This window comes from Marmota monax, unplaced genomic scaffold, assembly GCF_021218885.2.
Source record: "Marmota monax isolate L192 unplaced genomic scaffold, Marmota_monax_Labrador192_F-V1.1 WCK01_AAM20220418_F8-fsc00088, whole genome shotgun sequence".
In the NCBI taxonomy this organism is placed as follows: domain Eukaryota; kingdom Metazoa; phylum Chordata; class Mammalia; order Rodentia; family Sciuridae; genus Marmota; species Marmota monax.
Window position 1 is genome coordinate 571367 of NW_026694492.1, and position 25359 is coordinate 596725.

Here is a 25359-nt window from a genome sequence, read left to right on the forward strand (position 1 = left end):
CTGGATACTAAGGGGATTGTGTTTAAGCCTACATGAGCAGTAGATATTTGATAGATTTAGACTGGTAACTTTGTTAGTTGCTATCAAAGGGGCTATTATTCTGTTTAATATCAGGTCAGAGTCAACATTGAAATTTGATCTTTGGAATAAATGGGAGATTGGTATCTATGTGAGTTTTCAAGTAAAGTATACCAACATTTCTCTTTAATCTATTTCGTGATATCAAAGCAATATCTTTTGTTTTGCTACACAAGATGTGAAAATCTCACTGTGGATATTTTTTTTGGGGGTGGTGGTACTAGGATACTGGGGATTGAACTCAGGGGCACTCGACTACTGAGCTACGTCCTCAGCCCTATGTTGTATTTTATTTAGAGACAGGGTTTCACTGAGTTGCTTTGTGTAGTACGTCACTTTTGCTGAGGCTGGCTTTGAACTTGTGATCTTCCTGCCTCAGCCTCCTGAACCACTGGGATTATAGGCAGCGCCACTGCACCTGGTTGGATAGTGTTTTTAAGAAGGCTATATGGATTCATTTTAAAACTTAGACCTTTAATCACAGATAACTGTCTACTTTTTAGTTACCAATTTGTGAGTATGGTTGACAAACAAATGGAGAATAAAAGGAGATACATGACAGCTGCTTGACCATAGATTAGTGTTAGAGCACAGCTGTCTATCTCTGTTTATATAACCTGGAGATTAAATTTTGGTACCTTTGTTAGTGCTTACTAAAGTGACTTCATTTCAACTGTTTTGCTCCTTGTGGTTGCGTCTTATTTGAAGACCAGAAAAAGTGTTATGAGTGAAATGCATCTAATTTTGTATTTTGGGAGTAAATTTTTGTTATTAAATAGTAACTACTGTAGTCAGTGTTTCCTAACATCACAAAAAATATATTGATAGAATTACAGAAAAGAAACTGGCTAAAATAGAGGAATTTGAGGCTATTTTATATGAGCCAATTTCATTATATTCATTATGTTGTTTATCTGATGCACTTGAAACTATGTAATATAAATATTCAATACAGATGACTGTAGTTTGTCACTTTATAATTTGTTTAGTTTGGCACTTGAATCTTCAGAGTTTCTTTTTAGATACTTCTAATGAAAATAATTTAATTTCTCCAGTTTAGTGACAGTTTTTGTAAGTTAGCTAAGAGCACATAGTCTGTACAGGTGTTAAAACCAAGAGCAAAAACATAACTGACCTTTAAAGAAAACTTAAGATAATTTTTTGGGATGATTTAGGAACATCTTTAAAAATAAACAGGTTGAGGGTTATCAAAACATTTTCTTTAGCATTTGATTTTATAGTTCTTAGCTTTATAAAAATGTGATATGTAGAGAGGAGGAAAATATGCCTTTTTTTCTTGATACTTTGAGTAATGTTGACATTTACTCTCTTCCATTTGATTACATTTCCATCTAAATGAGAAGAGTGAGGTGATCCAGTCACAAATAACATAGGGAATTTCAAAGCTTTCTAAATAGGATAAACAATTGCCTTAAAATTAATTTTGGTACCTTTGTTAGTGCTTAAAATTAATACTTTAAGAAATAATCTTTTCCACCTAAGGTGGGGGAAAAAGCCTTAAAAATGCCAGACAGTAAACAATATCATAGAATGTTTTGAGTAGAATAAAAACCAAGGGCAGCTTTAATTTTCCTGGTATGATGCATTGAGAGAGGGCATCTACTTTCATATAAATATGGGAATTATGATGGTATTTGTGAAAATGCATAATTCTTGGTTTTTAAAAGCACATGGAAAAATTTCAAAGTAGATGGATAGGGTTTTTGTTTTGTTTTGTAACCAAATACTATATTGACTTGATTGCACAGTAGAGTTAGATATTTTTAACTTCTTTACTTTCCTCATTGCATCCCATTTAAAATATTTGTCTGCTCTGCTTTTCTTTTATCAAACTCTAGCCTTCTGCCATTACCAGTACTAGTGCTGATAAATAATTAACTTTTAGATTTCAACATTTTCTTGAACCTGGGTTTTAGAGGTCCTAATTAAAAAATATCCAGAGAGAGTTGGGTGATGTGGCTAACTGATGTGTTTCTTAACTTATTATGGTAGTGTAGACAAGTAGTAGGATTTGGCTAGCATTTGAAGAATATTTGTGAAGAAATCGGCCATTAAAATTAGTCAGACATTATCAGATGAAATAATTTTGAACTTCTTAAAATTAAGGATTGCCTTTAAACCTGACTTTAGCTTATTTATTTATTTATTTATTTGATAGGCAATGGGTGAGTTCCACTTTTGGAACTCATCTTTATAGTTGTGGATTATCAGATACAATTGGTCCTTCATTAATTGTATAAAATCATAGGATTGCATCTGTACGTGTACCATGTTAATTTCTTCTTGTTTCTCTAGGTCAGCCTGCCAGTATTCTGGCAGGTAGTCATAGTGAAGGACTGTTGCAAATAGCTTCAGGGCCTCAGCCAGGACAGCAGCAGAATGGATTTACTGGTCAGCCAGCTACTTACCATCATAGTATGTACATGCTTTTTAAAATCTTTTAAACAGTTGAGAAAAATAGGCAGCCTTTATAAAAGCAAATTAATCCATGTGGGCCTTAATTTTTAGACAGCACTACCACCTGGACTGGAAGTAGGACTGCTCCATACACACCTAATTTGCCTCACCACCAAAACGGCCATCTTCAGCACCACCCGCCTATGCCGCCCCATCCCGGACATTACTGTAAGCTCTTGTTTTTGTTGTAAGGACTTTTTATTTTGTAGGACTTTGCTTTCAGTTTATTTATTTTTTTAATGTTATTACATCTTTTATTTATCCTACAATTTAATTTCATTAAATAATTAGTGTTTTCATTACTTTTTTTAGCATTTTTATTAAGTAGGGTTTTTTTTGTAGTTACCATACTTTGTTTTAGAATGATGTATACTAAATATGCATTTCTCTGTTGCTGATGTTTCATTAACACAACACCACATTGATTCCATTCATTTGTTTGCTTTCTGTTTCTCCTTAAACCTCATGTGTATGTTGTATATCCACCCATAGTGTATTGAAACATCTTGAGTGTTACATTCTCAACAGTCCCTTGCCATAGTATTCAGTGCCATAGATACTTAGATGTTTATAATCTGTCAATATTCTGTGCAGGCATGATTGGGAGGGGTACCCTACAGATAGCCTATGGTTTCAGTCAGAATAGGAACATCTTACATGTGGCTTACTAAAACTAGGAGTATAAATCTTCCATATATATAAAATCTCTTTCCTCTTACTTAAAGATTAGTAGTACCAAAGAAAACCTCTAAAATACCATAAGGTATAAGTAATAAAATTAAAATAACCTAAAATCCTACTACCTAGAGATCTCTGCTTCTGATATTTTGTTATTTTTCTTCCAGTCATATAAATGGGTATATGTAAATTGAAGGGTTGGTCACATTATATGTATATTGTTATAATTTGCTTTTTTCCCAATTATATTACTGTTTTTCCATGTCTTAAAATAATATAGTTTTAATGGCTGCCTGGATCAGCATAGTGTTTAAGAGTGCTGGGTTATGCTGTATGATCATTGGCAACTTATTTAACCTCATTAAACCTTAAGGGTACTCAATAGTGTTGTAAGAAAATGTAATAATTCACCTGTGTTTTTTTGCAGTTGTTAGCTACTATTCCATTATATAAATATCCTTAATAAACATAGTCTTGTTTTTAGAATAGTTTTAATGATTTAAATTATTACTATGTATTTTCTTATAAATTATTCTATATTACATGTTACATGAATAATTCATTTATAATCTGCATTAAATACTGCATGAAAAATTATTTGCAAATTGCTTATAAAACTATTTGTAGATTGCTTAACAGCATTTGGCAGATAGCACTAAAGTGTTAGTTATTAAATATCCACAAAAGTAATTCAGAAGTATTTGCTTATAATTATAAAGTAATCTAATCTAAGCTTTTAAGTTTTAGAAATTGTTTAAGCTTGATTTTAACAAATCATAAGGTAATAGTAAGATTTATTAAAAGTTTTAGCATTGGGAAACTTTTAATAAATAAAAATGGGATTTTTATTGTCTTTTCTTTAGGGCCAGTTCACAATGAACTTGCATTCCAGCCTCCCATTTCCAATCATCCTGGTAAGTGTTTCAAAATTGATTCCCTCTGTTTAGATTTCCATTGTGGTAATTGGAATACACATACAGGTGTTACCGTAATTACCAGGTAAGTTAGCTTTTCAGACAAGTGTAATACTCATTATGTGAGTTAAGTATTTATGAGTAGCTAATAAAATCATATATAGACTGTATTTGATAATTTTTTTTTTCTCTTCCTTGAGGTGGGGCCTTGCTATTTTGCCCAGGCTGTCCTTGAACTCAAGATCTTCCTGTTATGCCTCAGCCTCCTGAATAGCTAGATTACAGATGTGGACTATCATGCCCAGCTATATTTGATTCATTTTAACTGTCTTGGAAAGAAAAGACAACACCAGGTGCAGTGGCTTATGCCTCTAATCCCGGTGGCTCAGGAGGCTGAAACAGGAGGATTACGAGTTCAAAGCCAGCCTCAGCAATGGCGAGGTGATAAACAACTCAGTGAGACCCTATCTCTAAAAAAAATACGAAATAGGGCTGGGGATGTGGCTCAGTGGTTGAATGCCTGAGTTCAATCCCCAGTACCTCTCCCACCCCCACTACCAGAAAAAAAGGTAGGGAAAAGAAAAGACAAGAATTCTGTTTGCAACTAAAATATAAAGTACAGAAGTGCTGGTTTCAGCACTGGATACATAAATATACAGTAGAATAAAGCTAGGTTTTGAAATAGAACCACTGTAAAACTGTAGCTTTAAAAGGCAGAAAGAATCTTAAATAGATGCTGAAAAGAAAAATAATTCATTGTATCTTGTCTTAGAAGAAAGATTTCAAGAATCTTTCCTTAACTGGAATTTAGAAACTATATGATTAAATTATGTTCAGAAGACTAAGTAGCTAAGTAGCTTTCTTTAATTGAGCTTGTACATGATTTTTTTTCAATCATAGAATAAAACAAAGTAATAAATATTGAAGTTCCCCTATAATGCAAACACGGGATTTTGTGTCCCCTCCCCCTTCATCCCTTCATAATGATTTTTCTTAGTTTAAAAAGATGAGAATGCTGTTGTGTCTTTGTATTTGTAGGAGGTTGGTTCCAAAATGCCCCTCAGATATCAACTCTGCAGATGTTCAAGTCCCTTATATAAAATGGCATAGTGTTTGCATATAACCTACACATGATGACTTAAAGTATACAGGAAGATGATATAAGGGACTTGAGCATTGCAGATTTTGATATCTACAAAGGACCCTGGGAACAATCCCTCATGGATACTGGAGGACAACTGTATAGATTTCCAGTAAAGATTCTAAAAATGTATAACCACAGTGACCAAAATGATTAATTTAAAGGATAACTTATAGTTCATGTAGTTCTACGTACTTTTATTTGTGTAAATAGTGTGCTGTTGCTGATTATGTTTGCTGATTCCATTTTTTTCAGCTGTTTAAAAATAATTGAAGGGAAGATTTTTTTGTTTATGACTGTCCTTGTTTAAGAAATTAATAATTTCTGGACCAAAGGTCAAATTGCTTTATAGTGACAACATCAAGATTATGAGAATTAGTTTAACCATGCTCACTAGCAGTAAATTTAACTGGTTAAATCGATGCTTAATGATTAATGAGGTAAATAATATTTATTTTCGTTAGGAGATGGTGGTGGGACAGAAAGATTTTTTTGTGTGTGTGTGGCTTTTGGGATTGAATCCAGGTGTGCTCTTCTACTGAGCTATATCCTCAGACCTTTTTATTTTTTATTTTGAGGCAGGGTCTCACCAAGTTGCCAAGGCTGGCCTCGAATTTGGCAGTCTTCCTGCTTCAGCCTCCTGAGTAGCTGGAATTACAAGTGTTAGCCACTGTGCCTGGCCAAAACCAGTTTTTAAACTTTATGTATATACTAGTTTAATTATCTTCTTTAATAGATATTCTCTGTATGTGTTACGGTATATTTGTTATGACTTTAAACGTTTTTTGTGGATCAAGTGGCCTTGCTTTTTCTTTAGCAGTTTTTGGAGAAATGTAATATATAGAAAAGAACATAACATTAGCATATCATCTAATGAATGATATTAAAGCCAACACCTACATAACCGCTGCCCAGATTGAGAACTAAAATACTGTAGTACCCCAGAAACCCTCCTATCTACATTTTGAAAATTTTTCCTCTCTTCTCCCTAGAGGTAACCACTATTCTGCTTTTTATGCATATCATTTTTTTCTTTTTGCTCCTTTAAAGTAATAAATGTGTGCTTATTGGGCACAGTGGTATATGCCTGTAATTCAGGAGGCTGAGGCAGGAGGATTGGAAGTTCAAGGTCAGCCTCAGCAATTTAGAACCTGTCTCAAAAACTAAAAAGGACTGGAGTTATATACCTTAGTGCTCTTTTGTTCAATCTTCAGTACCAAAAAAAAAAAAAAAAAAAAAGAAGAAGAAGCATCCCTAAACAACCTAGTTTAGCTGTTTGGTTTTACTGGTTTTTGAAATTATATAAATTGGATCATTTTTTCACAATCTTAATTTTTGTGTAAAGGAAGTATATAATGGTAAGGAGAAAATGTTGAGCCTTAAGAATGAAAAGTTTTGCTGGCACTGAGGTAGCATCATTAAAAATCAGTAGTGGTTCTTACCACCTTTGGAGATTCAGTAGCTTAGTGGGAGATGGTCTCCGGGAACATGGATAGTCGGGGATCTAGAGAAGAACCTACCCTGGATGGAATAGTGGAGTGGGAGTAGTGGTAGTAGTATTTAGCTAGTGATATAGACTCCATTGCAGATTGATTTTTTTTTTAAATATTTATTTTTTAGTTGTAGTTGAACACAATACCTTTATTTTGTTTACTTGTTGAACTCAGGGCTTTGCATGTGCTAGGTGAGCACGCCACCGCCACAACCCTAGCCCCTTCCTTTGACCTTTTGATAGGTTTACTTTGTTCTTATAATGTTTAGGCCATACCATCTCTGGTATTTAGGGAATAGCATTTACTAGAGGAGGATATGAATCCATAGCAATTTGCATTGGTATTTGTTGCCTTTGTCTTTCAGTAGACTAAGGAAGTGACTTAAACCTGAGCCGATCTCTGTCCTGCTAGTTGTAGGAGGAGATTAGCTCTGCATATACTGACTATTTATTTATTTATTGCAATACTGGGGATTGAATGTATATACATTTTAATGAAGTCAGCAGGTTAGAACTGAGATAGATGGTCTTTGGCTATGGATACTAATGGGTCCCCAAGGAATTTTACTTCATAACTGTGACTCTTGATGTCTCTTCTTATACTTTTAGAAAGAATATTCATGCTGGTCTCTCTGATAGGAGAGCTTTCAGTCTTGGTACCCTCCTCCTTACCAAGTAATGCTCAAGAGAAATAACATAACTATATTCAAATTTTAAAAGTATTGAGTAGCAGTTTATTACCTATTCATTGCTTGGCCATAGGATTAAAGTCCACATTCCTTAGCAAAGCAGAAGAGAGTTTCTGGTCTGGTCCCTGCATACTTCTCTAGCTCTTTCTCTTCATACTTTAAACATCTTGCACTACTTACCTAATTTTGCAGGGTATATCATTCCTCTCTACCTTTTTAGTGTATATGTTATGTTTTGCATATGTATTATATGTTCTATAGTACTATATTTTGCAGTGCAACAAATTATACCAAATAATACCCAAACTTGAGAAGTTAAAACAGTTATAGAAATTTGTTACATTAGTTTGTTTAGCTGAGTACTTCTGGTTTGAAGTCTCATGAAGTTGCAATAAAGTTGTTGTCACCATCTGAAGGCTTTTTAGGGGCTGGAAGGTTCCTTTTTAGGGGCTGGAAGGTTCCTTTTTAGGGGCTGGAAGGTTCCTTTTTAGGGTGATTTACCACCATACCTGTCTAGTTTGTGTTATCATTGGCAGGAAGCTCCAGTTTCTCTCCATATAGACTTTTAGGGGCTGGAAGGTTCCTTTTTAGGGGCTGGAAGGTTCCTTTTTAGGGGCTGGAAGGTTCCTTTTTAGGGTGATTTACCACCATACCTGTCTAGTTTGTGTTATCATTGGCAGGAAGCTCCAGTTTCTCTCCATATAGACTTCTCTGTAGAACTGCCCTCCTAAATGTAGCTCAAGCACACCACTGTTGAGAATACTAATCCTTTGTCCCCTGCTACCTAGTGCTTTCTAATAATGCTAAGTACTAGTTTACCTGTCTTCTGTCCTCATTTAGTGAACAAACAGAAAAGAAATAAAAATTACATATTTGGAAAAGGTTAATCACTCCATATCTTTTTTGGTACTGAGGATTGAACCTAGGGGTCTTAACCACTGAGCCACATTCCCAGCCCTTTTTTAATATTTTATTTAGAAACAGGGTCTGGCTGAGTTGCTAAGTGCCTTGATGAGTTGCTAAGTGCCTCAATAAGTTGCTGAGGCTGGCTGTGAACTCACAATCCTCCTGCCTCAGTTGAGATATATTCATCATATTGATTGCAATTTAAAGTAAAATGTTTCTTCAGTGTCTTTCAGGTTGGATGTGTTCAAATTCGCAAATGGATTTGAAACCCTTAACTTGACAAATTCAGATATGTTTTGGCACTTTAGAGCAATCCACCATTCCAGAGAGCACCTTATATATTCATAAGATTCTCACAGGGCATTTCATTCAGATATGAATAATAAAAGGAATAATTCATAATGTGATTCTTAGGTATTCAGATTTTGAACTTTGTCTTGAATGACTTTATTTTTATTCATATATTAGAGATAATATCTTGGAAACATACTTTCCATTATAATTGAACAACATTTACTTGTTAAAACTATGCTTTATAATACATTTCCCCCTTACAGAAATATTTAGTAATATATATTACATTCTTAATTATAAAAAATTTATGTTAACTCAATATCTTTTTATCACAGTGCTGGGCATTGAACCCAGGATTTTGCAGATGCTAGGGAAGCTCCCTACCACTGACTTATATATCCTTAGCCCAACTCAGTCTTTCAAAACCTTTTTTTTGCTGGCAGTGATGAGCACCCCTCAGACTAAATGAGACTGGCTTAACTTCACTAATTTAAGGGGAAAAAATTAAAATACCAAAGTAAGCACATAAAATTCTCAGTCCCTTTCAAATGAATTGGAACATTAAGAATAACCTCTTTGATATCAAGAACTATGTAATGTTTTGAACAACCAACAATAAAAATTAAAAACAAACAAAAAAAGAATAACCTCTTTGAATTGAGTAATTCCAGCCTTCTATTCTTGCTGGTTTTGACAAGCTGCAGAGCTGATATTTATATGGCCTTTGTTCGTTGGGGTGAAAGAGTGGAAAGAGGCTGTTTTAGTCAGCTTTGCATCACTGTGACCAATACCTGAGCAGAACAATTTAGAGGAGGAAAAGTTCATTTTGGCTTTTTGTTTCCAAGGTTCACTCCTTGGTTGACTGACTCCATAGCTCTGGGACCAAGGTTCCAGAACATCATGGTAGAAAGGGCATGGTGAAAGGATGCTCATTTCATGACAGTCAGGAATCACGGGAAAAACTGGGTGCCAGGAACAAGATATAAACCCCAAAGGCACACCCCCAGTGACCTGTTTTCTTTAGGTACACCCCACCTGCCTACAGTTACCTCCCAGTTAATCCATTAAAGTTTAATAGAGAGGGTCAGTCAACTCATAATCTATAATCATTTCACCTCTGAACATTCTTGCATTTGTTTTGAAGGTCACTTCATACCCAAAATATTACAGATAAACAGAAAGGTTTAATGGCAATTTTCTATTTCCTTCTACTGTTTTAAAAATAAAGATGTTCCCGTCTGACTGTTTAGCAAATTGAGAGTGGAAGAGAAGTTTTTCTTATAGTATTTTGTAGCCTAACATCACAAAAATCTCTGGAGCCCACTTAGATTACTTCTAATCCTCTGTCCTGGTTTCCTAGACCTTTAGTTTCCATCCCTGGTCTGTGGTACAATATTAGTGGCAGTTTCTTTTTATTCTCAAGTCTCTTAAAACTCCTCTTTTATCTACAAATACTTGATTGTATTTGCAATCCAGATCAGCTCATTCTTATTAAACCTGTTTGGAGATGCGGTTTTGCATGATGATTGTTGCTATATAGTGTCTGAAATATTAGGCAAATAAACAACAAAAGTTTTTTGGTGATGGGGAAGAAATTAGGTTTAAGTGCATTTGTAGATGTTGCAGTTGATAATGGTGAAAGAATATTTTCTTAAACATGGAGGCTACAAATCTCACCTTTTTCCCTCATTGAGTTGACTCTCACAAGAAAAAAAGGTTGTTTACCATGGGACTTTTACTTCTGGGTAATATTCTTCAATTGAAACTAGGAAATTCACTGTACCTGAACCTTTTTTTCCTCCCCTGTGTAGCAATATAAACTTTTGCAACATTTACCTTTTGGACTAATTACTTAAAGACCACTTTTAAATACTATTACAGTTAATTGCTGCCAGAACATTAGGTAATTGTTATCTTGGTCCTTTCAGTTTTAGCTTCAGCCAGTAAGCTACCAGTTGTGTGCTGATGTTTCTTGTATACAGCATAATGTGTTTTCCTCAATAAAGAATTTTATTATAGAAAATAACTGTATAAATATTTTAAGATTGGCTTTTTAAGGACATACTTAAGTCTATCACTAGTGTTTATGTTCTAAATATAACAAATATATTTAAATAAATGTTTATATTTGTGATGACTTCATTAGATTGATGTGGCAAAACATTTGAACATTTTTTTTAAGTCACTCAATCTTCATGTGTTTTGTTTTATTCTTTATTAAAAGATACTCTTGCTTAACAGAATTTTGAAAAGCAGTTAGGTATAGCTAGTCTTCAGAAGTTTCTTAAACAATTTTTTTTTTTCCTTTTAAAATTTTTATTTTAGGATTTCCCTGACTGGGGAGGGAGGATGTTTGAAATGATTTTTTTCCTCCCATACTGGGTATGTTTTCAGATTGTTGAAACTTTTGTAGGTTTCTAGTTCAGAATTCATAAATAACACATTGAAATGCAGATAAATTTGCAGGCAAAACTATACCACCCTCATTTTCATTCTATAGTAAGTGTCCCTGGACTTTTTTTTTTTCTTCTTACTCTTGGGCTGTTGCTTTTGCTTTTCTCTCTGAAATGCTCTTTCCACAGTCTTGACATAAGACTTTCAGTTAGAATGCCCTTCACCATTCAGGCTGAAGTGTTCTTCTCAGTCTGTTTTCTGTTTCATGTTGTCGCTCTTTCTCTTGAACTACTGTTCTGGATATTTATCATTACCTTAGCTATGTTGTTCATTTGTTTGGTCATTTTTCCTTGAAAATAGGGACTAAACATTTTTTTTTTTTTTTTTTTACTACTGTAAATGCTTACATGATCCCACATGCTCTGTAGATATCAAACTAAAAGAGGCAAACCAAATAATTTTTCATGCATATGGCTTTAATATAATTGTTGTATTCAGATAAACTTAGAAGTACTTGATTGTATTTGCAGTCCAAACTAGTTACTCCTTTTTCTGCAAGTTATTTAAAATTATTTGAAATAATTTATTGTTGTTCAAATGAATAGATGAAATACACCTTTGAAGTTAAAATGGTGGTGGATAACTTGAATTCACTTCACAAAATATTCCTGGCTATGGGATATTTATATACAAATGGGATAAAAATCTTTCACACATGAGGCACTTGAGAATGCCTGTGTACAACAACATTAACATAAACATTGACTCGGGGCTGTGATGGCTCATTTGCCTATATATTTTCTCTTAAGGATCTATAAAAATATACCATAGATTGATGTTATTCAAAAATACTTTTTTTGGAGTATGTATTAGGGTCAGTGAGTGTATTTTTTTTTAAAAATAGAAGTTCAGACAACATAGAAAATATGTGCAGTTAATTGAAACATCATGGCAAAATAATTTATTTTAGATTCTGTTGCTTTATATTTTCAGTGCTCTGATCCTAATCAAACTCCAGATTTTAAAAATGACTTTAGGGTTTGAAGAACAGTACTGGGTACTGAGCTGGAAAATAGAAGACATGGAAATTGCTACTTTTTAATGCACTGTGTTATTTTAATCCAATTCTTTGGGGTGCTTTTCATTTCCCTCTCCCCTGTTTTACCCTTTCTTTTTGGAAAAGATGTCTGTGGAGTGTAAGTAAAGGCCTAATATTCAAATGGATGGATGTTCTTTTTTATTTATTTCCTATAGCTCCTGAGTATTGGTGTTCCATTGCTTACTTTGAGATGGATGTTCAGGTAGGAGAGACATTTAAAGTTCCTTCAAGCTGCCCTATTGTAACTGTTGATGGATATGTGGATCCTTCTGGAGGAGATCGCTTTTGCTTGGGTCAACTCTCCAATGTCCACAGGACAGAAGCCATTGAAAGAGCGAGGTATTGATTGTATAGTTCCATAGTTATTTTTAAAAATTGAGCATAGTACATTTGTCTTTTTAAAAATGTTTATTTTATTTATTTACTTATTTATTTTTATGTGGTGCTAAGAATTGAACCCAGTGCCTCTACCTCCTAGGCAAGTGCTCTACCACTGAGCTTCAACTCCAGCCCCATACATTATCTTTTGAGATAATGTTTATTTCTTTATTTATATTTAATGAAGATGGAAAAATATTATCTTGAAAATTCTGAATTTTTAAGTATTCCATTTTAATTTTTGATGTTTGTTTAATATGTAAGGATAAAAGATAGGTTTCTATTAAATGCTAGACCTTTGAAAACTAGATTCCAAATTTCAATTTCTTTGATAATGTATTATTTTCTCCAAATCTATTGAGAGGAAATAATATATCATGAGAATAGATATTTCTGAAGGTTATGAAAAATCGAAAAATTGGTAATAAAAGGGAAATGGTTAAGTAGTTTATGATAAACCTATTTTTATGTAATCATTACAATTTTTTTAATCATTAAAATGTTTATATAATGAAACAGAAAAGATGATGTGAAAATGCATAGTTTGGGCTATTTGATCTCACCTGTTAAAGGATATGTGTGTGTATGCACATGATCTTGGTTTTACATTTGCTATCTAACTTTGGCAAGTTACTCTCTATACTAATACTGGCTGATAGAATTTTTCTGTGATGTAGGAAATGATTTATATCTGCATTGTCCAATTCAGTAGCCAGTAGCCACATGTAGCTTTTGAGTGCTTAAAATATGGCTTGTACAAAGGTGGCACACACCTGTAATATTAGTGGCTTGGGAGGATGAGGCAGGAGGATCTCAAGTTCAAGGCCAGCCTCAGCAACTTCGTTAGGCCCTATCAACTTAGTGAGGCCTGTCTCAAAAAATAAAAAGGGCTGGGGATGTGACTCAGTGGTTAAATGCCTCTGAGTTCAGTTCCTGGTGCAAAAAAAAAAAAAAAAGGCTCATGTGATTAACTGAATTTTTTGTTGTTGGACAGTGTAACTCATAAGATATAGAAATTATAGTACGTACCTTATTTAGTTGTGAAGGTTAAATTATAATTCATGTTAAGTGTTCCTGACACATAGCAAGCACTATGTATATTTTTATTATATATAAATAGGAAAAGAAGAAAGAAATATAAAAAAGTTAACCATGGTTATCTTTTGATAATGGTGTTGTATTATGTCCTTTCTTTATTCTTTTTAATTTTTCAATATTGAATATGCAGTATAATCTGAACTAAAATTTATTTGTGAATACTTAAGATATAATGTTTGTCTTTCTAGGTTGCACATAGGCAAAGGTGTGCAGTTGGAATGTAAAGGTGAAGGTGACGTTTGGGTCAGGTGCCTTAGTGACCATGCAGTCTTTGTACAGAGTTACTACTTAGACAGAGAAGCTGGACGTGCACCTGGAGATGCTGTTCATAAGATCTACCCAAGTGCGTATATAAAGGTTAGTTGCAATTTACTTTGAATATTTTAGGCTACAAACCTCTTTGTTGCTTAAAGAATTGAAGTGGAGGTGAGAGGAATAGAAAAATGTCTTACATCAATACATAATAAAAACTTGTACCAGGTGCAGTGGCGTATACCTGTAAAGCCAGCTGCCTGTAATCCTAGAAGCTCTGGAGGTTGAGATAGGAGGATCATGAGTTCAAAGACAGCCTTAGCAAATTAGCAAGGCTCTAACAACTCAGTGAGTCAAATATAAAAAAAGGAGTGGTGATGTGGCTCAGTGGTTAAGCACCCCTGGGTTCAATCCCTGGTACAAAAAAAAAAAAAATTGTGGGTTTTGTGGGTGTATATGTGAAAACACCTTTCATGGAGGTGTTTATTGATATATCAGTTATATCTAGTTTCATGGCTTGCCTTTGTGTCTTTCTCTTTTTTTAACAGATTTGTTAAAATTTTTTGGAGTAACATAGACTTGAAAATATTGAATGAAACCTCCAAACTTATATTCCTTTGGCATGGAAATTGGCAAAAATCCAGACTGCAATTTCAGGGTTTTTTTTTTTTTTTTGTAGTGGGGATTTAACCCAGGGGTGCTTTACCACTAAGTCAAATTCACAGTCATTTTATTTTTTATTTTGAGATATGGTCTCACTAAGTTGCTGAGGCTAGTCTTGAATTTGTGATCCTCTAGCCTCAGTCTCTCAAGTCACTGGGATTATAGGTGTGCACCACAACACCTGGCATTTAAAAAAAAAATGTTTATTTTTAGTTGTAGTTGGATGCAATACCTTTATTTTATTTATTTTTATGTGATGCTGAGGATCAAACCCAGGGCCTTCACACATGCTAGGCAAGTGCTCTACTGCTGCCACAACCCCAGCCCCTGGCATTTTTTTTTTTTTTTTAATGGGACTGGGGTTGAACACAGGATCTTGTGCAAGCCAGGCAAGTTCTCTTCCACTAAGCTACACTACCAGCCTAGACTTTCTTCTTGGCCAATATTTGGGATTTTATGGAAGGGAATTCTAAAATCAAATGCTTTTCAAATCAAGACCCTGAGAAACCTGAGATGTTTTTCACTGCTCATTACAAATTACATATTCAACTCAGTTTTGTTTATAACATACACTGTTCTTAGATGAGAAAAATAGTTGTGATTATGCCAAATACGTTTTTAATTTCAGACTTTTCAGTCATCCTGAACATCTTTGTTATCAGCTATTGTACATTAGTGGAATTAACTGTATCTTATGACTTATTTCTAGGCGGTTGCATAAGATACAAATATTATAATTAGATATAGAAACTATGAAAATGGAAGTGCTTAATTACCTTATAGTGGTGAACCTAATATACCATTTTGGGTTATGGTTCAGTTAAAGGATATTGTCTTTTTTTTTTTTAATGTGAAACTTTCAAACATAGCAAATACAGAGAAAATAACAAACCTCATGTACCTATCATCTGCTTTCTACAATTACTAACATTTTACCAATCTTTGTTTACCCATATAATTTCCCCACCCTTATCCTCCTGGAGTAATTTAAAACCAATTCCAAGATTATTTTAGTTGGCTTATAGAGTAATTCCATATGAATTTCTAATTCATGAAGACTTCTAAAAACATAATCACAATGTTGTTTTTAATGAACAAAATTTACTGTGATTCCCTGTTAAAATTTTTGACAATAGAGAATCAGTTATAGTTTTGGTATATTAAAACAATAGAATAGAATAATAAAATATTGTTATATTTATTGATAGGATATTCAGGGCATATAAAAGTTGGTTCTTAACATATAAATAGTGTATGATCACATTTTTGTCTGCAAAATGTCCTATCAGGAACTATCTCTGGGAGTTACTTTGTTTTTTTCTAATTTTTCTACAAGGAATTTTTATATTTGATTATATGTCCCTTGTTAGTATTTTTAATGCTTTGTGTTTCCTTATATACTTCGTAGCCCATTTTGTATTTGTTGGCAAGTTTTGTTTTGAAAGAAATAATTCAATTTGTATTATTTCCTGTGTAATTGCTTTTACTCATAGGGCAATTTTGCCTGGCATCTGGCATCCACATTTCAGAATCAAATCTTATAATCACAAGGTAGGGGGACTTTGAAGAAATTGCATTCCAATCCCCAGATATGCTCAGGGCCTAATTCTCATTGTGTAGGTTTCTCTGATACTTAACCTCTGCTATGGGCAATTATTTTTTTCCTATGTGCATTTCTACCAGCACTTGGTTGATGGGCAGGTGGCTAGTTGTAGCCCTCAGAGTGCTTGGCTATTGTCCCTTTCCATATTACTCCAAGAAGGTGAATTCCTGTCTTTTACGTCTGCTTATGATCTTGTTATCCCTAGTGCCTTTGTCTTTAGTCTCTGATCTTCACTGTGGGTTTTATCTGTGGGTTTTTTCTACTTTATGTCTATTCCAAATATTACTGCTATATGAACATTTGTTTTTAAGTTTTGGGGTGAATGTATATTTTCATTTTGTTGAACATGTACCTAGAAGTAGAATTGCTTTATTGTAAGGTGACTGTGTATTTACCAAACTCTTTTCTAAAGTGATTGTCATTTAACATTTTCACTAACAATATATGAGGGTGTCAGTTTCTCCACATTCTCATTAACACTTGTATATATTTTTTGATTTAGCCTTCTAAAGGATGTGAAGCAGTGTCTCAGTGTGATTTTGATTTACATTTCCCCAGTGGGTAATAATGTTAAGCATCTCTGTGTACTGTTGGCCATTTGTATATCTTTGGAGAAATGTCTGTTCAAATCTTTTGACCATTTTTCAACTGGGTTCTTTTTATTGAGTTCTAAGAGTTCTTTTTATATTCTGAGTACTAGTCCCTGTCAATACATGATTTGCAAGTATTTTCTTCCATCCTTTGGGTTGTCTTTTCATTTTCTTTCCCTTCCTCCCTTCTTTCCTCTCTTTTTATTTGTATGCAGTACTGAGAATCAAACCCAGTACTTCACACGTGCTAGACAAGTGCTCTACTACTGAGCCACAACCCCAGCCCTCCTTTCTTTCTTAACAGTAAACTTGTATTATCTCATATATTTCTCTGGGTCACAGGTGGAGGTAACTTAGCTGGGTATTTCTGGGTCAGGATCTCTCATAAGACTGCAAACAAGGTATCAGCTAGAATTAGAGTAGTTTTAAGACCTGATATAAGCCATAGAAATTAATACTTTGCCTTGTAGGCCTCTCTGTAGTGCTGCTGAGCACATGGCAGCTGACTTTCCCTGGACCAAGGCTCCGAGTGAATGAGAGAGACAGGGTGAACAAGAAAGATGCCACATTTTTATTTTTTTGAGTAATCAAATCTCATGATTAACATTCCATCACTTTTGCGCATTCTTTTTATCAGAATCAAGTCACCAGGTTCAGCCCACATTTAGGGAGAGACTTGTATTATGCAAGCATGTGAATGCCAAGAGATGAGAATCTTTGGGATTCATCTACCACATGTCCTCTGGCTCTTAGTGGTTCATGTTCCTCTCACATGCAAAATGGGCTCACCTTCTCCCATAGTTCTCCAAGTTTCATCCCATTACAATCAGAATATGCTAGGTTGTAAGGCAGTATTATCAGTTCTAAAATTTTGGTGACTTCAAGTAGCATAGTTCTATTTCTCAATCATACTGCCTATCATGTATTGGGTAAGGATTCTTCCCATGTTGTCCTCACTCCGGAAGTCTCCAGCATTACTGAGCCTGGAGGAAAGAGAGAGCAAATTAATCACTGGCTAGTAAAGGCTTCTACATGGGCATGATGTATCTTACTTCTCATATCATATGCCTGCATAATTTCAAAGACACAAGGAAGTTCAAAGCTTTAAATGAAATAAATGTTTGACTTTTCTTTTCTCTTTATTGGCATTAAAATATTTTATATTCTGAGTACTAGTTCCTATCAATACATGATTTGCAAGTATTTAAACCCCTTGGAGGTTCAAAGGACATTAATAGCTGCAGTGGGGAGCTTTTGAGCCTATTACTTCTGACTAAGGTTGTTCAATGCCCTCCTTCTCTTACCAAAAAACTGCCAGTGAAAGCCGAATTATGGGAAAAGATCTGGAAAGCTGACTGAGGGACCAGGCTGTCTTACAAAGATTGTCCCTTTTCTAGTTCCTTAGGAATTCAACAAGTCAGTCTGTGGTTCAGTGTGGTTTTTATATTCCAGGTTTAACATTAGGTTTAGGTGTTTTGGTCTGAAGGAGCAGCTGCTACCAGTATCTTGCTGATTTCTTTGTTGATGTCAAAAGTGCAAATGGAGAAATCCTTTCACTTTCTTAATAATCTGATTTGTAGCACCAAAATTTTTTTAATTTTTAGTTTTGTTATAGTTCAGTTCTATTTTGGTTGCTTTTGATGTCATATTTAAGAAAGTATTATCTAAATAAAGTTTGATGAAAAATCAGTTCATAATTATTAGCCCATAAATGTAAAAGTGTATTTCTGGACTCTCATCTTTGTTTCATTGATCTGTATGTCTAGCCTTATGCCAGGAGTGCTGTATCTTATTACTTAGATTTGTAATAACTTTTGAAATTGGGAAATATGAATTCTTTCTTCAGATTGTTTGGTTACTCCCAGTACATTGTACTTCTATCTATATTATGATTGGCCTAGAAAGGGTATCTATTTTTAATAGTTTTTCTGTTCTAAAGTTTTTAGAGCAGAAAGAGTAGGGGCTTTTATATTCCTACGCATCCATCTTGATTGGAAGTCTCTGGATTATTCATGTAATTTTAAGTAAGTGGCAGGGAACTACAATATTGAGCATCTACTGTGTGCCAAACAGTATTTATGAACTTACCAGATATGGAGTAGTATTTAAAATAATTGAGCTTAAGTAATGCAGAGTCTTGCATAATTAATTTATTTGTCAAAAAGGCTTTGAATGAAATAAATATTTGACTTTTCTTTTAGGTGGCCTTGTTCTTTTACTTTCAAAAATAAAGTCTGTATTGCTTTAGCACTGGGAAATCTGGTTTTCATGAGCTGTATTGAGATGTGAACCATAATTTACATGCCATATACATCATCTATTTGAAGTTTATGATTTGATCATTTTTAGCATATTCACAGAATTTTGCAACCATCACCACAAAGTTACATTTCCTCACCCCAGAAAGAGACTCCATGTTCTTTAGCTGTCACCCCCCAGGCCTCATTCCCCATCATTCCAGACAATCACTAATCTTTCTTTTCTTTTCTTTTTTTTTTTTTTTTTTTAGTTGTAGATTAATACAATACCTTTACTTTATTTATATATGGTACAGAGGATTGAACCCAGTGTCTCACATGTGTGAGGCAAGTGCTCTACCACTGAACTACAACCTCAGCCCCAATCATTAGTCTTTCTGTATTCTATCCAGGACATTACATATAAATGGATTAATAAAATGTCTTTTTTGGCTTTCATCTTTCACTAGGCATAATGTCTCAAGCTTCATGTATATATAATATATATAATATATGTATATATATGATATATGTGTACATATATATTATTTATTTTTATAGTTGAATAATTCCATTTTGTTTATCTACCCTTTGATGGACGTGTATTTCTACTTTCTGGCTATATTATAACTGAAACTGCTTATGGACTTTTTTGTGCAAATATATGCATGATCATGTGTTCTTCTTTGTCTTGGGAATATACTTAAGAGTGGCACTACTAGATCATAAGGTATGTGTGATTTTTTGAGGATCTGCTAGACTGTTTTCCAAAATGGCTACACCATTTTAAATTCCCACAAACAGTGTGTGAAGGTTCCAGTTTTTAAATATTTTTTTATTTTCTCATTTTTTATTGGTGCATTATAGTTGTACATATTAAGGAATTTATTGTTACATATTATCACACATAAATTTCCTTTGCTCATAAATGAATACATGACTAGTATTAAGTCCACATTATGTAAAAACACAAGAACGAGATCCTAATTGGAATGGATTTTCTCCATGTATGTATGTCAAAATATGCCAGGCGCAGTGGCGTATCCCGGTGGCTTGGGAGCCTGAGTCAGGAGGATCGTGAGTTCAAGGCCAGCCTCAGCAAAAGTGAGGCACTAAGCAACTCATTGAGACCCTGTCTCTAAATAAAATACAAATTAGGGCTGGGGATGTGGCTCAGCGGTCAAGTGCCCAAGTTCAATCTCCAAATATACTCAAACTGTCATATATATCTAACTTTATTTTATTTAATATGGTGATGAGGATCAAACCCAGTGCCTCGCACGTGCGAGGCAAAAAACTACTCTATCGCTGAGCCACAACCCCAGCCCCCCCGTCATGTATATCTAAAAACAACAAATTTTAAAAAATAGTCCTTTATCAGTAGATCAGCAATGCCTCTGGGAAATATTTTCTTCCTAACTGTGGCTTGTCTTCTCATTCTTTTGACATTGCCTCACACAGAGCAGAAGTTAATGTTAATGAAGTACAGGCTATCAAATGCTTTTCTTGAATCATATCACTGAAGTTATATCTAAAAAGTCACCACCAAGGTCATTTAGGTTTTCTCTTATTACCTTATAGGAGTTTTAGAGTTTGTATTTTAAATGTAATTCTCTATAACCACTTTTTCTTTTTTATAAACATCACTAATCAAATACTGTACACATGTAATATTATTTGGGAGTAGAGAATAAAACTTACATATAAATCTTTTTGGTTCAAATGTGTTCTCAACATTCCCCTACCATGAAATCATTAAAAATACAAATAAATCACCACAGACAGGAGGCACAGGGTCTCATGGAGAAAATCCATTCCAATTGGGATCTCGTTCTTGTGTTTTTACATAATGTGGACTTAATACTAGTCATGTATTCATTTATGAGCAAAGGAAATTTATGTGTGACAAATTCTACTGTCTTCCCTGTTTTTCAAAATATACAAATTCTTAAAATTCAACAATAGGGAAACAAAAAAACTTGATTAAAACATGAGCAAAACACCCGAACAGATGTCTCACTGAAAAAGTTACACGGATGGCAAGCAAGCATCTGAAAAGATGTTTAACATCATATGTCATTATGAAATTGAAAGTCATATGCGGGCTGGGGATGTGGCTCAAGTGGTAGCACACTTGTCTGGCATGCACGGGGTGCTGGGTTCGATCCTCAGCACCATATACAAATAGAATAAAGATGTTGTGTCCACCGATAACTGAAAATTAAAAAATCCTCTCTCTCTCTCTAAAAAAAAGTCATGAAATACCACTGCATGCTTATTAGAAAGGCCAACATATAATATCAAATGCTGGTGAGATCATGGGACTCTGATTTGTTGCTAGTAAGAATGTAAAATGGCATAGTCATTTTGGTAAATGGTGTAGCAGTTTCTTATAAAACTAAACATATTCCTACTATACAATCTGGCAGTCACATTTCTTGGCATTTACTCAAATCAAAAACTTAAGTCCACACAAAAACCATAACCTTTTTCATAGTTGACAAAACTTGAAAGCAACCAGGATGTTCTTCAGTAAGTGAATATATAAACTGTAGTACATCAGACAATGAGCTATTAATCAATGTTAAAAAGAAGTGAGCTATCAGGCACTGAAAAGACACGGAGGAATTGCATACTATATGACTCCAACCAGATGATATTCTGGAAAAGACAAACTATTGAGATAGTAAGAAGATCAGTTACTAGAGGATAGTGGGGAGGCAGGAATGAATATAGACAGAAAATAGAGAATTTTTAGTACTGTGAAAGTGTGTGATAAACTATGATAATGGATACACATCATTATAAGTTGGTGCAAACCCATAGAATGTACAATACCAAGAGTGAGCCCTTATGTTGTGACTGTGGACTTTGGGTGAATAATGTGTCACTCTAGACTAATTTATTCTAACGAGTGTGCCACTGTGGTGGGGATGTCATTAGTTCGGGAGGTTTATGTGTGTGATGGCAGGGACTCTGTAGATAAACTAGTGAATAAGGTAGTTTAATGAAATCCAGAACACAAAACCCAGATGAAGTATTTAATATTTTATATTTCCTTTACTTGATCTTTTTTTTTTTCTTTGAAAGAAGAATTTGAAAACAAGCCTTAGTTATGTTATTCTACTCCTATGTACTAGAATAGGCATTTTTAAAAAAATATATGGGTGTTTTCTCTTTTATTTTCCCCCAGGTTGAGGACTGAATTCAGGGTCTTGCACTTGAAATCCCCAACCCTGCCAGGCGTGGTGGCACCTGCCTATAATCCCACCTGTAATCCCAGCAATTTGGGAGGCTGAGGCAGGAGGCTCAAAGCCAGTTCAAAGTTCAAAGCCAGCCTCAGCAATTTAGCGAGGCACTAAGCAACTTAGTTGAGACCCTGTCTCCAAATAAAATATAATAAAAAGGGCTGGGGATGTGGCTCAGTGGTAAAGCATCCCTGGGTTCAATCCCTGGGTTAAATCCCTAGTTCAGGGGTGGGGGTGGGGGAAATAAAACCCTAACCCTGATGTTTCTTATGTAGTGACAATGCTGTTTGTTAGACTCCTTCAAATAGCAAGAATGTTAAGTGCTCAGTTTTGTTCTGAATCTAAAACTACTCTAAAAGTAGTTTATTAATTTTCTTCTTTCTTAAAGTGTTTATGTATCTATTCAGCTCTTAAGATGTTTATGCCTGCTTTGTGCCATGCTAGGTAACATGCCTTCTAATGGTCATAGCCCAGTAGAAGAGTTCACAATCTAATGAAATCTTGAGAAAGTCCTGCTTTTTACTGGGGGCATTGTGAGATTTCTGATTTCTAGAACCCAACTTTATCATGATCTCTGTTTTGAAGTTTTTTTTAGGATTTTGTAGGTTTGTCAGGTAATACATGTATATTTGAAAAATTCATATCTCTTTAAAGAATAGGATAGTCCTAAGTTTTGTATTTCATTGATACTAATCAAGAAAGACTTTGATAAGATAGATATTGAATAGAAAAATAAATAGGAATATGATTGCTACTTGGAGAGGATTTACTATTGTATATTGTTATGGTTTATGTAAATACTGTGGTTGAAGACCATCAGAACTTGTTCAAGCATTTCAAAATTTATGGTTTGGGTTCTAAAGCTGTTGTCTATCACCAAATAGTAAGTTATGCATTCAGTTTCTTTTATTTTAATCATAATTAAGTTTGCTTCTATGCAGCTCATTTAGCTGCATACCAGATAATTTTTTTTAATATTTAGTTTTTAGTTCTAGTTGGACACAATACCTTTATTTTATCTATTTATTTTTTATGTGGTGCTGAGGTTCCAACCCAGGGTCTCGCACGAGCGCTCTACCGCTGAGTCACAACCCCAGTCCACCAGAGAATTTTTAAACAACTGGTTGACTTTTGAATAGGGAATGTGACTACATGGTTTCAGAGATTAAATTGATTTAAAAAATGGTTGACATTGAGCAGCCTTGCTTCTACCCTCCACCTCATCTTCTTTTCCTAGATGACAGCTTTTGTGTAATCTTCTAGTGCTTTTTAAACTTGCAAATAAATGTATTATTTTAGGATGTTGGCTTTTTCCCAGAAAGAGTGATATGAACTATTATCCATAATTTGTTGTGTATTGAAAGGACATGTTAATATTTTCATGATAAAAGTGACATCAGTCCCTTTCTTACTATGCCAGTCCTTGGCTTCCTTGAAAGAGAACACTGGAATTACTGGTCAGCCAGCTCCTCCTTAACACATACCGAAAGATGGCTACTGGTGAGGCCAAGAACAAAATAATAAGTAACATTTATTGACAGTTTACTCTGCCAAGTTTACAGTAACCCTATGAAAGTATGTACACTTAGTACTCATTTTACAGATAAGAAAATTGAGGAGGCTCCAGAGAGGTTAAAAAACTTAACACGTATAATAAGCAGATATCAGGGATGGGATTCAAAGCTTTTTTTTTTTCTTTTAAAATCATAAATATTTTCAAACATATAAACTAGTTCAATGAACTCCAGAAATGATAAAGAATGGGAACAAAAGATGTTGACCAGGAGACTATAGCCATCAACTCCAACCTAGAGACAACTCATCAATTTGATTATGAAGAGGGGGTAATTTCACAGATAGATGGCTTTTCACAAGGACAGTACAGCAGACCCACACTTAACTAGGTAAAGGATGCTGAAGTTTGTGGCAGCCAGATTCCTGATAGTAAAATGTTCCTCTTGGTGAGTTCTAAGCCAACCTTCCTAACTAGTGTTATTCCAGTTATAATCTATATAGAAATTAAAATTTTTAGTTAAATCTCATCTAGTGGGAGGTAAAATGAAGCTGTGAATTTTCAATAACTTACTCATTGGATTTTGATGTATTAAATCTTTTCCAATGGGTTCATAACATTAAACAGATTTTTTTTTTTTTTTGAAAGGTCTTTGATTTGCGTCAGTGTCATCGACAGATGCAACAGCAGGCAGCCACTGCACAAGCTGCAGCAGCTGCCCAGGCAGCAGCCGTGGCAGGAAACATCCCTGGTCCTGGATCAGTAGGTGGCATAGCGCCAGCTATCAGTAAGTATACTCTTGATTTTTTTTTTTTAATATAATAGTGGCATTTTATCTTGATTCACTCAGTTGATCAGTTCCCTTAAGCAGTAATAGAAATTTTTTTTTCCCCCTGGGATGATAATAGTTGCCCTTGTCTAGGATAGAGCCATTTGTGTTCTTTTTGTATCAAAAGGGAATTTGGGATAAAGGGGGCTATTATTATATTCTTCTGTCTCCCCCTTTTTATGATTTCTGCCTCACCAGTCAGGGTGGGTTATAATCATTGAAATGCTTGGCATTATTCTACTAAGAAAAGCATATTTCAATTTCAGAATTGGACACCTCTCTGATTTTTTTTTTTTAAAGTATGCTAAGCATGGAGAGAAAACTGAGTGAGGGTGGTATTTTGATAACTTGTAGACTTTTTTTTAATTTTAGGGTAAAATTGAACTGTGTGCCAGGTTTCACACTGATGGGGAATTTTTTACTGCAGAGTTAAACTCCTGACTATAGACTTTTATGATGGAAACACGTGGCACCCATCTTCCACGTCTGAAGGCATAACTAGTGATTCATTCAACCCCTGTTCTTAACCTCTTCAGTGTGGTAAGCAAATCACACTGGCTAAGAAAACTGCAGTGGCCCTGCAGGTTTCTCTACAGTACATGCAAATTCTTCCCATTAGTTTCATGGTAATATTGATATATGCAGATGACTATATGACTGTGTGTTTTGACTGAAAAATTAGATGCAGAGTCTCCATTGTGTTCAGGAGTTTACAGTTTAGACATAGATAAGACATTCATTGAGAGTTTCATCTTTAAAAAAGAAATCGAGCACCTGAACGATTA

The 25359-nt window shown here is 34.5% G+C and overlaps 1 protein-coding gene across 1 annotated transcript in view; it reads left to right on the forward strand.

The window, feature by feature from the left end:
* Smad4 (SMAD family member 4) overlaps positions 1-25359 on the forward strand; it is a 52131-nt gene that overhangs the window by 19711 nt on the left and 7061 nt on the right. The window contains exons 6-11 of the mRNA XM_046419449.2: positions 2395-2514; positions 2608-2724; positions 4098-4148; positions 12319-12502; positions 13828-13996; positions 24394-24532. Of these exons, the coding sequence (XP_046275405.1) occupies positions 2395-2514; positions 2608-2724; positions 4098-4148; positions 12319-12502; positions 13828-13996; positions 24394-24532 (780 nt within the window). The remainder of the gene's footprint in view (positions 1-2394; positions 2515-2607; positions 2725-4097; positions 4149-12318; positions 12503-13827; positions 13997-24393; positions 24533-25359) is intronic.